Source organism: Coffea eugenioides, chromosome 10 (assembly GCF_003713205.1).
Source record: "Coffea eugenioides isolate CCC68of chromosome 10, Ceug_1.0, whole genome shotgun sequence".
Taxonomy (NCBI): domain Eukaryota; kingdom Viridiplantae; phylum Streptophyta; class Magnoliopsida; order Gentianales; family Rubiaceae; genus Coffea; species Coffea eugenioides.
In genome coordinates, this window is record NC_040044.1 from 27,401,399 (window position 1) to 27,417,131 (window position 15,733).

At 41.9% G+C, this 15,733-nt stretch overlaps 2 protein-coding genes across 2 annotated transcripts; both read left to right on the top strand.

Moving 5' to 3' along the window:
- Window positions 1-6,618: 6,618 nt before the first annotated feature.
- LOC113750608 lies at window positions 6,619-7,287 on the top strand. Its single transcript, XM_027294567.1, has one exon. The coding sequence runs from the start codon at window positions 6,619-6,621 to the stop codon at window positions 7,285-7,287; it is 669 nt and encodes a 222-aa protein (XP_027150368.1).
- Window positions 7,288-14,372: 7,085 nt separating this feature from the next.
- Window positions 14,373-15,041, top strand: LOC113750609. Its single transcript, XM_027294568.1, has one exon. It carries the CDS (start codon window positions 14,373-14,375, stop codon window positions 15,039-15,041), a length of 669 nt encoding a protein of 222 aa, XP_027150369.1.
- The last annotated feature ends 692 nt before the right edge of the window (window positions 15,042-15,733 follow it).

A 15,733-nucleotide genomic window follows, 5' to 3' on the forward strand; every position in this document is an offset into this window, starting at 1 on the left:
CACTTCATTGGGAAGTTTGTGATTGTTTATTTTGATGACATCTTGATTTACAGTCGCAACATGCAAGAACACATGGAGCATTTGAGATTAGTTCTTAACACACTTCGAGAGGCGCATCTATACGCTAACCTTAAGAAGTGCACCTTTTGTACTAATGAGCTTGTGTTTTTAGGCTATGTTGTGAGTTCACAGGGCATCAAAGTAGACGAATCCAAGATTGAGGCCATCAAGCAATGACCGACACCAAAATCCGTCCCTGAGGTGCGCAGCTTCCATGGATTGGCGGGTTTCTATCGGCGATTTGTCAAAGACTTCAGCACCATTGCTGCACCATTGACCGCCGTGATTGCTGCACCATTGACCGCCGTGACAAAGAAAAATGACAAATTCTATTGGGGAGAAGCCCAAGAACAAGCATTCCTTACCCTCAAGGACAAACTCACACATGTACCTGTTTTGGCATTACCAAACTTTAACAAGGCTTTTGAAATTGAGTGTGATGCTTCTGGTGTAGGTATTGGTAGGGGTGTGCAAAATCGAAAAATTTCGATTTACCGACCGAATTCGAATTGAATTCGGAATTTTGAATTCGGTAATTCGGAATGGAAATCGGAATATCCGATTTCGAATTAGTCGAATTCGGATCGAATTCGGTAATGAGATTTTTCAAATCGAAAATTTCGATTTCGAATTCACAATTCAAAATCGAATCGAAATCGGAATTCGGAATTTCTATTTTGATTTCAAATCTGTTTTTCATATATATATAATATATATATTATAACATTTATATTTTAATAATAATTTTTATATTCATGAATTCGGTGAAATCGGAATTCCTATTTTGATTTCAATTTCGTTTTCACACACATATATAATATTTTATATATATATGTAATATAATATTTATATAATAATAATAATAATTTTTATATTCATGAATTCGGTGAAATCGAAATTTACCGAATTCCGAATTGAATTCGGAACGAATTCGAATTCGGAATTGGTGAATTCGAAATCAAAATCGGTCGAAAATTCTGATACCAAAATTTCAAAAAATTCCGATTTCAAAGTTCCGAATTACCGATTTCAATTTTGATTCACACCCGTAGGTATTGGAGTTGTCCTCATGCAAGACAAGAGGCATTGTGCTTATTTTAGTGAGAAACTGGGAGGTGCTGCCCTGAACTACCCCACGTATGACAAGGAGCTGTACGCACTTGTGAGGGCCTTGGAAACGTGGCAACACTACCTCCGTCCAAGGGAGTTCGTGATACACATCAATCACGAATCGTTGAAGTTTCTCAAGGGACAACCAAAGTTGAGCAAGCGACATGCCAAATGGGTAAATTTCATTGACACCTTCTCTTATGTCATTAAGTACAAAACTGGCAAAACGAATATGGTAGCTGATGCTTTATCTCGTAGATATTCTTTGCTTGCTGTCCTTGATGCTAAGTTGTTAGGGTTTGAGATGCTCAAAGAACTATATGCCCATGACATTGACTTTGGTGAAATCCATGCATCTTGTATTAAGAGTCCACGTGGAAAGTATTTCTTGCATGATGGATTTTTGTTCTATGTGGATAAGTTGTGTGTGCCTAACTCTTCCATCCGTGATCTTTTGATTCGAGAGGCACATGGTGGTGGTCTCATGGGACATTTTGGCATTGTTAAGATTTTAGCAATGTTGCAAGAGCATTTTTACTGGCCTCATAGGTGTAGGGATATTGAACGCATGGTTGGTAGATGTGCCACTTGCCACAAAGCCAAGTCTAAAACAAATCCATATGGTTTGTATATACCATTGCCCATTCCACATTATCCTTGGGTAGACTTGTCTATGGACTTTGTCTTGAGACTACCTAGGTCACCAAAGGGTAATGATTCCATCTATGTACTAGTTGATAGATTCTCTAAGATGGCTCATGTCATCCCTTGTCACAAAACTGATGATGCATCTCACATTGCTAACTTGTTCTTTAAATAAATTGTTCGTTTGCATGGTATGCCTCAGACCATTGTTAGCGATAGAGATGTGAAGTTTTTGAGTTATTTTTGGAAGACTTTGTGGTCCAAGCTTGGCACTAGATTGTTATTTTCGACCACAAGTCATCCACAAAGCGATGGACAAACTGAGGTTGTCAATCGCACACTTGGTACATTACTCAGGGCCTTGATTAAAAAGAATGTTAAATCTTGGGAAGAGTGTTTGCCACATGTTGAATTTGCTTATAATAGAACTGTTCATAGTGCAACACACTACTCCCCCTTTGAGATTGTTTGTGGCTTTAACCCCCTGACCCCCCTTGATTTGGCTCCATTGCCTTCCTCTGAGCGCACAAGATTAGATGAGAAAAAGAAAGCTGATTTTGTACGCAGGTTATATGAAGCTGTTCGAGCAAACATTGAGAGGCGTACTCAGCAATACACCCAACAAGCTAACAAGCATCATCGTAAGATGATTTTCGAGCCTGGAGATTGGGTTTGGCTACACTTACGGAAAGAGCGATTTCCTAAGCAACGACATAGCAAGCTGTCCCTAAGAGGTGATGGACCCTTCCGAGTGCTCCAACGAGTCAATGACAACGCCTACAAATTGGAACTGCCTGGGGAGTACAATGTTAGCGCGACCTTCAATGTCGCGGATTTGAGTCCGTTCCTTGATGGAGATGATCCAGATTTGAGGACAAATCCTTCTCAAGTGGAGGGGACTGATGTGTGCACGGACCTTAGCCCACGCAATGATCCAAATGATCCAGTTCGAGTGCCGTTGGGCCCAGTCACACGTGCACGGGCTAAGCAATTCAAGGAGTCACTTCAAGACCAACAAGGAGCCCATCGGACGATTGAAGGCTTGGATAGTGATAATCAAGTTGTCTACACATTGCTCCAAGCCCATGAAGAGCCAAGTGGAGTCCATAGGTCCCCTGAGTAGAATCGGCCAACTGTTGGGCCTTCGTGGTCTTGAGTTGTCAAGTCATTGTTTAGATTAGTTACTAGTTGAGTCATGGATTCGGTCCACCTAGTTCAAGGGATGGCCGAATCCCCCTTTCACTTTTCCTCTTAGCATTAGGGTTTCTTAGTCGTGAGTCTATATAAAGGGTTACTTTGTACGAGTTGAGGGTTAGACGTTTTATCAATAAAATTCATTGTTTTCAATTCTCTCTAGTGTGAGAAACTCGATCCTTTACTTGCTTCTGGCAAGGGTTCTTGAGCAATCTCGTGCTTGTCCTTGATTGTTCATTCGACCTTTCCACTCGAGTATTCACCTCGATTGGAGTCGTCGTTCTACCACCTTCAATCAATTCGTGTCGTCCGTTTTAGTTTTAGGTCCCACAATCCAAGCGTTGGACAACCTCGCTAGATCCTTGGGCAAATGTGCTACGTGTCTCGAGACGTGTTGATCGGGGAGCGTACAGTTGCTTCAGAGCCTGTATAGTGGAGGTATCTCCGTTATATCCCTTTGTTTTTGTCTTTGTTGGTCATCTAGAGATTCCTTTGTTTCCGCTGCTTTGCTTAAAAAAAAAAATTCTGTCTGCCATATTCGTATTGGTTGCGACAGAATTGGCGGCCAAGTCTTACTTGTTGTGTCTCTTAATCTGTCCAAAGTTTGTGTCTCTTGTGTCACGAATTCTGACCGTGTATGTCTTGTTGTTGTTGAGTCGTTAGTGTTGAAATTCTGCCCGCACCTTTGTACCTTTGTTGTTCATCAAATTCCTGTCCGTTAGCATCTCTTTGTGTGCTTCAAATCTGTCCGCGACTTGTTTCTGGTATTGAATTGTTAGTTGTCTTCCATTCTATCCGTGGTTTGTGTGCCTTTGTGGTGTCCAAATCCTGGCTTGAGTTACCAAATCTGCCTTGTTAGTTTAGTCGTCACTTGAGCAACAAGAAAACAAGTGGGGCGGCGGCTAGGGTTTCATACGTCGCTAGGGTTTCGTTAGCACAAATCTGTCCAAGTTTGTTTTGAGTCATCCAAGTTGTTTTGCTTAGTTTTCGAAACTGATTTTTGGTAAAACTTGTTGGTGTTTGTGAATCTTGAGAGAACCTACAAGATTCTAGGATTTCTTGATTGTTATCTTGAAGTTCTTGAAGTTCTTGATAAGCATCTTGAACGTTCTTGAGGGATCTTGGAGGTTTGGTGGTGTGTTGTTTGGCCGACCCAAATCTGGCCATTTAATCCATTCGGCCAAGTGAAGTTTATGTTTATTCGTTGAGTCAAAAAAAAAAAACAAAATAGAAACGAAAAAGAAAAGAAAGGAGAGAATTTGGTTGGCAAGAACAACAAGAAAGAAAAATTGAATCCATTATTATTGCCAAATCAGTTTGCTTACATCTTGTTTCCAATCCAAAACAGAAAATTAAATCCAAGGAAAGTATTCAAAAGTTTTGATCCACCACTTCTTGGAGTTCTTTAATTTCTCGTTTCTTGGGAACTTGTTTCACCCTTCGAGTATACATCTTTTTATACTCTCTTCCGGTGGTGAAGGGTTTCCTTAGTTTTGGAGTGAATTTCTTGGGAGTATCTTGAGTCACCCATTGGGGGGGGGGGAGCTCGAGTAAGGTTGTTTGCACCATCTTGTTGATTCTCCATTGTTTTTGACAAAGGACCGAAACTGATTTGCTTCTTGAATAGAAATTCTGATTTGGTATTGTGTTTGCAAAAGGAGGGTTGTGTGGTGGAACTTAAATAGAGTCCTCTCCAACCAACTTGTGTGTGAACTTGAAGGAAATCTGAATTTGCGTGAGGAGCATGTGGAACCAAATCTGATTTACAAATCTTTTTGGAAAGGAATTTGGAAGTTACTACAAGTTGTGCAAGAAAAGGTTTTTTTAAAGGTTTCCAAAACTAACTTGTTTTCCAAAATCAATTAGGAAACTAAGTAGATAGCTTGGGTAACTCTTTTATTTCCACTTGGACACACTCCTACATTTTAGGACCCTAGGATCTCATTGGTTTCCTTTCACACTAGTGCACATCCATTTTTGTCCGCCATTTGGAACCTTCCAAAACCGTGTCATATTCCATTCCTTTTGCATTCCATTTGTGTCTTGTCTCTTGATTACTCTTGTGGATCAAGTTGGTAACAATTGTTGGACTTTGCGGCATTTCTCAACCACCCAATCCACTAGGTAAAGGAATTTGGTAAGATCATTAGAGTGCTTGAGTGAAAATATGAGGGTGAGTGAAACACTGAGGGAGTGAAGCGAGGGTATATTTGTACTATTTCTTGGTTCACTAACCTTTTGCAGGACCAGCGAGACATGGAGCAAGCTCATCCTACCACTGACTACTCATTGATGTTTACCACCATGAAGAATGAGCTTAAGCTGATTAGTGAGCAACAAATGGAGGAGATGCACAACCGCTTCGACGAGCTCTCAAAGAGTTGCACACGAGGCTCTCGTTCTAGGTCTCACAATCGAAGTAACCATGGCACCAGAGGGGCAAATAGTGAAGACTACTCGGCTAGTGAAGATGAGGAAAGAGTCGAGATGCCTAAAAGGGACACGTTTAAGAACGAGCTCAAGGGACTTAAAATTCAAGTTCCCGTGTTCAAAGGCAAGAGTGACCCTGAGGCTTACTTGGAATGGGAAGACCGCATCGAGATGGTCTTTGACTGTTATGACTATAGCAAGGAACAAAAGGTGAAGGTTGCCACCGTTGAGTTCACCGACTACGCTCTAGTTTGGTGGGACCAAGTAAGGACTCATAGAAGGAGAACGGGAGTACCACGAGTCCGAACTTGGCGAGAACTCAAGGCATTGATGCGCAAGAGATTTGTTCCTAGCTACTACAACCGCGATCTCCACTATAAGCTTCAAACCCTCACTCAAGGCAACATGAGTGTGGAGGACTACTACAAGGAGATCGAGATGGCCATGATGATGGCAAACATTCAAGAAGATGGTGAGGCCACAATGGCAAGATTCCTTAGAGGTCTCAACCCCGACCTCCAAGAGGCCTTGGAGCTACAACAATACATGGACATGCATGATCTACTGGAATTGGCCATCAAGGCCAAGAGGGGGAAGAAGATGAGGCGAGGTGGCCAACCCTACCCCACCTCAAACTCGAATGCTTAGAGAGGAAGCCAACCAAAGAAAACCGTCCATGAAGGTGGACATTCAGCTACACCAACCACCGGTCGAACACAAGATAACTTTTCTAGCCGAAATGTCAATTCTACCTCTAACAAAGTTGTTGATGCATCCAGGTCCACTTCTAAGGCACTTCATGAGACTCCTAAAACTAAGAGTAGGGATATCAAGTGTTTCAAATGCCAAGGATTTGGGCATATTCAGTCTCAGAGTCCAAACCAAAGAGTCATGTTAGTCACTCACAATGGCGAAATCGTATTCGATGATGACGATTGTGAGGAGATGCCTGGATTGGTCAAGAGTGATTGCTTGGAGGATGACTTGGCTGAGAAAGAATGTTCTCCCACTCAATGAGAAAAAGGTTGTTTGGTGGCACGACGAGTGCTAACCGCCCGAGTCAAGGAGGACGAGCAATTGCAAAGGAAAAACTTATTTTACACTCATTGTAAAGTAAGTGATAAAGTGTGTAGCCTCATCATTGATGGTGGGAGTTGCACCAATGCGGCAAGCTTACTCATGGTTGAAAGATTGGGCCTTCCTACAACTAAACATCCACACCCATACCGCCTCCAATGGCTAAGTGAAGAAGGAGAGGTACGTGTTTACAAACAGGTACGTGTTCCTTTTTCAATTGGTAAATACATTGATGAAGTAGTGTGTGATGTTGCTCCTATGCATGCGACACATGTCATTTTAGGAAGACCTTGGCAATTTGATAAACATGTCACATTTGATGCTAAGGCAAACAAGTACATTCTTTTGCACAATGGTAAACGCATGGTCCTAACACCACTCACACCTACACAAGTGTATGAGGACCAACTTAAATTGCAAAGAGAGTACGAATTGGACCGCCAAAAGAGGAAACAAAAGGCGGCCGACCCTGGCAAATGCTCCACTTCTACAAGTGAGCACTCGACCAAGGGTCAAGTGAGCACACCTAGTGTCACACATGATCCCGCATTGACTAAGCCCAACACTAGGAAGCGAAACATGATAATTAAGGCTAAGGATGTTCGAAAACTTGTGAATTCTGACCAGCCTGTATTACTCTTGGTTTGCAAACACGTGCTCCTAAATATTGATGAGCTCAATAACGCATTGCCTTCGAGTGTTGTTGCTCTTCTGCAGGAATTCGAGGACGTATTCCCTGATGAGGTCCCTGATGGATTACCCCCCATTTGAGGGATCGAACACCAGATAGACTTGATTCTTGGAGCACCACTACCCAACAAACCCGCTTACTGCATGGGTCCTGAGGAGACAAAGGAGTTTCAAAGGCAAGTTGATGGCCTAGTAGGTAAGGGTTGGGTAAAGGAAAGTCTAAGTCCTTGTGCTGTGCCTGTGATACTTGTCCCCAAAAAGGATGGTACTTGGCAAATGTGCACCGACTGTAGAGCTATTAATGCTATAACTGTTAAAAACCGTCATCCAATTGCTAGATTAGATGATATGTTTGATGAACTTGATGGTGCTGTGATTTTCACCAAAATTGATTTACGAAATGGCTATCATCAAATTAGGATGAAAGAGGGAGACGAGTGGAAAACAACTTTTAAAACCAAACATGGTCTTTATGAGTGGCTAGTCATGCCCTTTGGGTTGACTAACGCCCCTAGTACATTCATGAGATTAATGAACCATGTTTTGAGACACTTCATTGGGAAGTTTGTGATTGTTTATTTTGATGACATCTTGATTTACAGTCGCAACATGCAAGAACACATGGAGCATTTGAGATTAGTTCTTAACACACTTCGAGAGGCGCATCTATACGCTAACCTTAAGAAGTGCACCTTTTGTACTAATGAGCTTGTGTTTTTAGGCTATGTTGTGAGTTCACAGGGCATCAAAGTAGACGAATCCAAGATTGAGGCCATCAAGCAATGACCGACACCAAAATCCGTCCCTGAGGTGCGCAGCTTCCATGGATTGGCGGGTTTCTATCGGCGATTTGTCAAAGACTTCAGCACCATTGCTGCACCATTGACCGCCGTGATTGCTGCACCATTGACCGCCGTGACAAAGAAAAATGACAAATTCTATTGGGGAGAAGCCCAAGAACAAGCATTCCTTACCCTCAAGGACAAACTCACACATGTACCTGTTTTGGCATTACCAAACTTTAACAAGGCTTTTGAAATTGAGTGTGATGCTTCTGGTGTAGGTATTGGTAGGGGTGTGCAAAATCGAAAAATTTCGATTTACCGACCGAATTCGAATTGAATTCGGAATTTTGAATTCGGTAATTCGGAATGGAAATCGGAATATCCGATTTCGAATTAGTCGAATTCGGATCGAATTCGGTAATGAGATTTTTCAAATCGAAAATTTCGATTTCGAATTCACAATTCAAAATCGAATCGAAATCGGAATTCGGAATTTCTATTTTGATTTCAAATCTGTTTTTCATATATATATAATATATATATTATAACATTTATATTTTAATAATAATTTTTATATTCATGAATTCGGTGAAATCGGAATTCCTATTTTGATTTCAATTTCGTTTTCACACACATATATAATATTTTATATATATATGTAATATAATATTTATATAATAATAATAATAATTTTTATATTCATGAATTCGGTGAAATCGAAATTTACCGAATTCCGAATTGAATTCGGAACGAATTCGAATTCGGAATTGGTGAATTCGAAATCAAAATCGGTCGAAAATTCTGATACCAAAATTTCAAAAAATTCCGATTTCAAAGTTCCGAATTACCGATTTCAATTTTGATTCACACCCGTAGGTATTGGAGTTGTCCTCATGCAAGACAAGAGGCATTGTGCTTATTTTAGTGAGAAACTGGGAGGTGCTGCCCTGAACTACCCCACGTATGACAAGGAGCTGTACGCACTTGTGAGGGCCTTGGAAACGTGGCAACACTACCTCCGTCCAAGGGAGTTCGTGATACACATCAATCACGAATCGTTGAAGTTTCTCAAGGGACAACCAAAGTTGAGCAAGCGACATGCCAAATGGGTAAATTTCATTGACACCTTCTCTTATGTCATTAAGTACAAAACTGGCAAAACGAATATGGTAGCTGATGCTTTATCTCGTAGATATTCTTTGCTTGCTGTCCTTGATGCTAAGTTGTTAGGGTTTGAGATGCTCAAAGAACTATATGCCCATGACATTGACTTTGGTGAAATCCATGCATCTTGTATTAAGAGTCCACGTGGAAAGTATTTCTTGCATGATGGATTTTTGTTCTATGTGGATAAGTTGTGTGTGCCTAACTCTTCCATCCGTGATCTTTTGATTCGAGAGGCACATGGTGGTGGTCTCATGGGACATTTTGGCATTGTTAAGATTTTAGCAATGTTGCAAGAGCATTTTTACTGGCCTCATAGGTGTAGGGATATTGAACGCATGGTTGGTAGATGTGCCACTTGCCACAAAGCCAAGTCTAAAACAAATCCATATGGTTTGTATATACCATTGCCCATTCCACATTATCCTTGGGTAGACTTGTCTATGGACTTTGTCTTGAGACTACCTAGGTCACCAAAGGGTAATGATTCCATCTATGTACTAGTTGATAGATTCTCTAAGATGGCTCATGTCATCCCTTGTCACAAAACTGATGATGCATCTCACATTGCTAACTTGTTCTTTAAATAAATTGTTCGTTTGCATGGTATGCCTCAGACCATTGTTAGCGATAGAGATGTGAAGTTTTTGAGTTATTTTTGGAAGACTTTGTGGTCCAAGCTTGGCACTAGATTGTTATTTTCGACCACAAGTCATCCACAAAGCGATGGACAAACTGAGGTTGTCAATCGCACACTTGGTACATTACTCAGGGCCTTGATTAAAAAGAATGTTAAATCTTGGGAAGAGTGTTTGCCACATGTTGAATTTGCTTATAATAGAACTGTTCATAGTGCAACACACTACTCCCCCTTTGAGATTGTTTGTGGCTTTAACCCCCTGACCCCCCTTGATTTGGCTCCATTGCCTTCCTCTGAGCGCACAAGATTAGATGAGAAAAAGAAAGCTGATTTTGTACGCAGGTTATATGAAGCTGTTCGAGCAAACATTGAGAGGCGTACTCAGCAATACACCCAACAAGCTAACAAGCATCATCGTAAGATGATTTTCGAGCCTGGAGATTGGGTTTGGCTACACTTACGGAAAGAGCGATTTCCTAAGCAACGACATAGCAAGCTGTCCCTAAGAGGTGATGGACCCTTCCGAGTGCTCCAACGAGTCAATGACAACGCCTACAAATTGGAACTGCCTGGGGAGTACAATGTTAGCGCGACCTTCAATGTCGCGGATTTGAGTCCGTTCCTTGATGGAGATGATCCAGATTTGAGGACAAATCCTTCTCAAGTGGAGGGGACTGATGTGTGCACGGACCTTAGCCCACGCAATGATCCAAATGATCCAGTTCGAGTGCCGTTGGGCCCAGTCACACGTGCACGGGCTAAGCAATTCAAGGAGTCACTTCAAGACCAACAAGGAGCCCATCGGACGATTGAAGGCTTGGATAGTGATAATCAAGTTGTCTACACATTGCTCCAAGCCCATGAAGAGCCAAGTGGAGTCCATAGGTCCCCTGAGTAGAATCGGCCAACTGTTGGGCCTTCGTGGTCTTGAGTTGTCAAGTCATTGTTTAGATTAGTTACTAGTTGAGTCATGGATTCGGTCCACCTAGTTCAAGGGATGGCCGAATCCCCCTTTCACTTTTCCTCTTAGCATTAGGGTTTCTTAGTCGTGAGTCTATATAAAGGGTTACTTTGTACGAGTTGAGGGTTAGACGTTTTATCAATAAAATTCATTGTTTTCAATTCTCTCTAGTGTGAGAAACTCGATCCTTTACTTGCTTCTGGCAAGGGTTCTTGAGCAATCTCGTGCTTGTCCTTGATTGTTCATTCGACCTTTCCACTCGAGTATTCACCTCGATTGGAGTCGTCGTTCTACCACCTTCAATCAATTCGTGTCGTCCGTTTTAGTTTTAGGTCCCACAATCCAAGCGTTGGACAACCTCGCTAGATCCTTGGGCAAATGTGCTACGTGTCTCGAGACGTGTTGATCGGGGAGCGTATCAGTTGGCTTCAGAGCTTAGGTGGAGGTATCTTCCGTTATATCCGTTGTTTTTGTCTTTGTTTGTCATCTAGAATTCCTTTGTTTCCGCTGCTTTGTTAAAAAAAATTCTGTCTGCCATATTCGTATTTGTGGTTGGACAGAAATTGGGGCCGAAGTTGCTTACTTGTTGTGTCTCTTAATCTGTCCAAAGTTTGTGTCTCTTGTGTCACGAATTCTGACCGTGTATGTCTTGTTGTTGTTGAGTCGTTAGTGTTGAAATTCTGCCCGCACCTTTGTACCTTTGTTGTTCATCAAATTCCTGTCCGTTAGCATCTCTTTGTGTGCTTCAAATCTGTCCGCGACTTGTTTCTGGTATTGAATTGTTAGTTGTCTTCCATTCTATCCGTGGTTTGTGTGCCTTTGTGGTGTCCAAATCCTGGCTTGAGTTACCAAATCTGCCTTGTTAGTTTAGTCGTCACTTGAGCAACAAGAAAACAAGTGGGGCGGCGGCTAGGGTTTCATACGTCGCTAGGGTTTCGTTAGCACAAATCTGTCCAAGTTTGTTTTGAGTCATCCAAGTTGTTTTGCTTAGTTTTCGAAACTGATTTTTGGTAAAACTTGTTGGTGTTTGTGAATCTTGAGAGAACCTACAAGATTCTAGGATTTCTTGATTGTTATCTTGAAGTTCTTGAAGTTCTTGATAAGCATCTTGAACGTTCTTGAGGGATCTTGGAGGTTTGGTGGTGTGTTGTTTGGCCGACCCAAATCTGGCCATTTAATCCATTCGGCCAAGTGAAGTTTATGTTTATTCGTTGAGTCAAAAAAAAAAAACAAAATAGAAACGAAAAAGAAAAGAAAGGAGAGAATTTGGTTGGCAAGAACAACAAGAAAGAAAAATTGAATCCATTATTATTGCCAAATCAGTTTGCTTACATCTTGTTTCCAATCCAAAACAGAAAATTAAATCCAAGGAAAGTATTCAAAAGTTTTGATCCACCACTTCTTGGAGTTCTTTAATTTCTCGTTTCTTGGGAACTTGTTTCACCCTTCGAGTATACATCTTTTTATACTCTCTTCCGGTGGTGAAGGGTTTCCTTAGTTTTGGAGTGAATTTCTTGGGAGTATCTTGAGTCACCCATTGGGGGGGGGGGAGCTCGAGTAAGGTTGTTTGCACCATCTTGTTGATTCTCCATTGTTTTTGACAAAGGACCGAAACTGATTTGCTTCTTGAATAGAAATTCTGATTTGGTATTGTGTTTGCAAAAGGAGGGTTGTGTGGTGGAACTTAAATAGAGTCCTCTCCAACCAACTTGTGTGTGAACTTGAAGGAAATCTGAATTTGCGTGAGGAGCATGTGGAACCAAATCTGATTTACAAATCTTTTTGGAAAGGAATTTGGAAGTTACTACAAGTTGTGCAAGAAAAGGTTTTTTTAAAGGTTTCCAAAACTAACTTGTTTTCCAAAATCAATTAGGAAACTAAGTAGATAGCTTGGGTAACTCTTTTATTTCCACTTGGACACACTCCTACATTTTAGGACCCTAGGATCTCATTGGTTTCCTTTCACACTAGTGCACATCCATTTTTGTCCGCCATTTGGAACCTTCCAAAACCGTGTCATATTCCATTCCTTTTGCATTCCATTTGTGTCTTGTCTCTTGATTACTCTTGTGGATCAAGTTGGTAACAATTGTTGGACTTTGCGGCATTTCTCAACCACCCAATCCACTAGGTAAAGGAATTTGGTAAGATCATTAGAGTGCTTGAGTGAAAATATGAGGGTGAGTGAAACACTGAGGGAGTGAAGCGAGGGTATATTTGTACTATTTCTTGGTTCACTAACCTTTTGCAGGACCAGCGAGACATGGAGCAAGCTCATCCTACCACTGACTACTCATTGATGTTTACCACCATGAAGAATGAGCTTAAGCTGATTAGTGAGCAACAAATGGAGGAGATGCACAACCGCTTCGACGAGCTCTCAAAGAGTTGCACACGAGGCTCTCGTTCTAGGTCTCACAATCGAAGTAACCATGGCACCAGAGGGGCAAATAGTGAAGACTACTCGGCTAGTGAAGATGAGGAAAGAGTCGAGATGCCTAAAAGGGACACGTTTAAGAACGAGCTCAAGGGACTTAAAATTCAAGTTCCCGTGTTCAAAGGCAAGAGTGACCCTGAGGCTTACTTGGAATGGGAAGACCGCATCGAGATGGTCTTTGACTGTTATGACTATAGCAAGGAACAAAAGGTGAAGGTTGCCACCGTTGAGTTCACCGACTACGCTCTAGTTTGGTGGGACCAAGTAAGGACTCATAGAAGGAGAACGGGAGTACCACGAGTCCGAACTTGGCGAGAACTCAAGGCATTGATGCGCAAGAGATTTGTTCCTAGCTACTACAACCGCGATCTCCACTATAAGCTTCAAACCCTCACTCAAGGCAACATGAGTGTGGAGGACTACTACAAGGAGATCGAGATGGCCATGATGATGGCAAACATTCAAGAAGATGGTGAGGCCACAATGGCAAGATTCCTTAGAGGTCTCAACCCCGACCTCCAAGAGGCCTTGGAGCTACAACAATACATGGACATGCATGATCTACTGGAATTGGCCATCAAGGCCAAGAGGGGGAAGAAGATGAGGCGAGGTGGCCAACCCTACCCCACCTCAAACTCGAATGCTTAGAGAGGAAGCCAACCAAAGAAAACCGTCCATGAAGGTGGACATTCAGCTACACCAACCACCGGTCGAACACAAGATAACTTTTCTAGCCGAAATGTCAATTCTACCTCTAACAAAGTTGTTGATGCATCCAGGTCCACTTCTAAGGCACTTCATGAGACTCCTAAAACTAAGAGTAGGGATATCAAGTGTTTCAAATGCCAAGGATTTGGGCATATTCAGTCTCAGAGTCCAAACCAAAGAGTCATGTTAGTCACTCACAATGGCGAAATCGTATTCGATGATGACGATTGTGAGGAGATGCCTGGATTGGTCAAGAGTGATTGCTTGGAGGATGACTTGGCTGAGAAAGAATGTTCTCCCACTCAATGAGAAAAAGGTTGTTTGGTGGCACGACGAGTGCTAACCGCCCGAGTCAAGGAGGACGAGCAATTGCAAAGGAAAAACTTATTTTACACTCATTGTAAAGTAAGTGATAAAGTGTGTAGCCTCATCATTGATGGTGGGAGTTGCACCAATGCGGCAAGCTTACTCATGGTTGAAAGATTGGGCCTTCCTACAACTAAACATCCACACCCATACCGCCTCCAATGGCTAAGTGAAGAAGGAGAGGTACGTGTTTACAAACAGGTACGTGTTCCTTTTTCAATTGGTAAATACATTGATGAAGTAGTGTGTGATGTTGCTCCTATGCATGCGACACATGTCATTTTAGGAAGACCTTGGCAATTTGATAAACATGTCACATTTGATGCTAAGGCAAACAAGTACATTCTTTTGCACAATGGTAAACGCATGGTCCTAACACCACTCACACCTACACAAGTGTATGAGGACCAACTTAAATTGCAAAGAGAGTACGAATTGGACCGCCAAAAGAGGAAACAAAAGGCGGCCGACCCTGGCAAATGCTCCACTTCTACAAGTGAGCACTCGACCAAGGGTCAAGTGAGCACACCTAGTGTCACACATGATCCCGCATTGACTAAGCCCAACACTAGGAAGCGAAACATGATAATTAAGGCTAAGGATGTTCGAAAACTTGTGAATTCTGACCAGCCTGTATTACTCTTGGTTTGCAAACACGTGCTCCTAAATATTGATGAGCTCAATAACGCATTGCCTTCGAGTGTTGTTGCTCTTCTGCAGGAATTCGAGGACGTATTCCCTGATGAGGTCCCTGATGGATTACCCCCCATTTGAGGGATCGAACACCAGATAGACTTGATTCTTGGAGCACCACTACCCAACAAACCCGCTTACTGCATGGGTCCTGAGGAGACAAAGGAGTTTCAAAGGCAAGTTGATGGCCTAGTAGGTAAGGGTTGGGTAAAGGAAAGTCTAAGTCCTTGTGCTGTGCCTGTGATACTTGTCCCCAAAAAGGATGGTACTTGGCAAATGTGCACCGACTGTAGAGCTATTAATGCTATAACTGTTAAAAACCGTCATCCAATTGCTAGATTAGATGATATGTTTGATGAACTTGATGGTGCTGTGATTTTCACCAAAATTGATTTACGAAATGGCTATCATCAAATTAGGATGAAAGAGGGAGACGAGTGGAAAACAACTTTTAAAACCAAACATGGTCTTTATGAGTGGCTAGTCATGCCCTTTGGGTTGACTAACGCCTCTAGTACATTCATGAGATTAATGAACCATGTTTTGAGACACTTCATTGGGAAGTTTGTGATTGTTTATTTTGATGACATCTTGATTTACAGTCGCAACATGCAAGAACACATGGAGCATTTGAGATTAGTTCTTAACACACTTCGAGAGGCGCGTCTATACGCTAACCTTAAGAAGTGCACCTTTTGTACTAATGAGCTTGTGTTTTTAGGCTATGTTGTGAGTTCACAGGGCATCAAAGTAGACGAATCCAAGATTGAGGC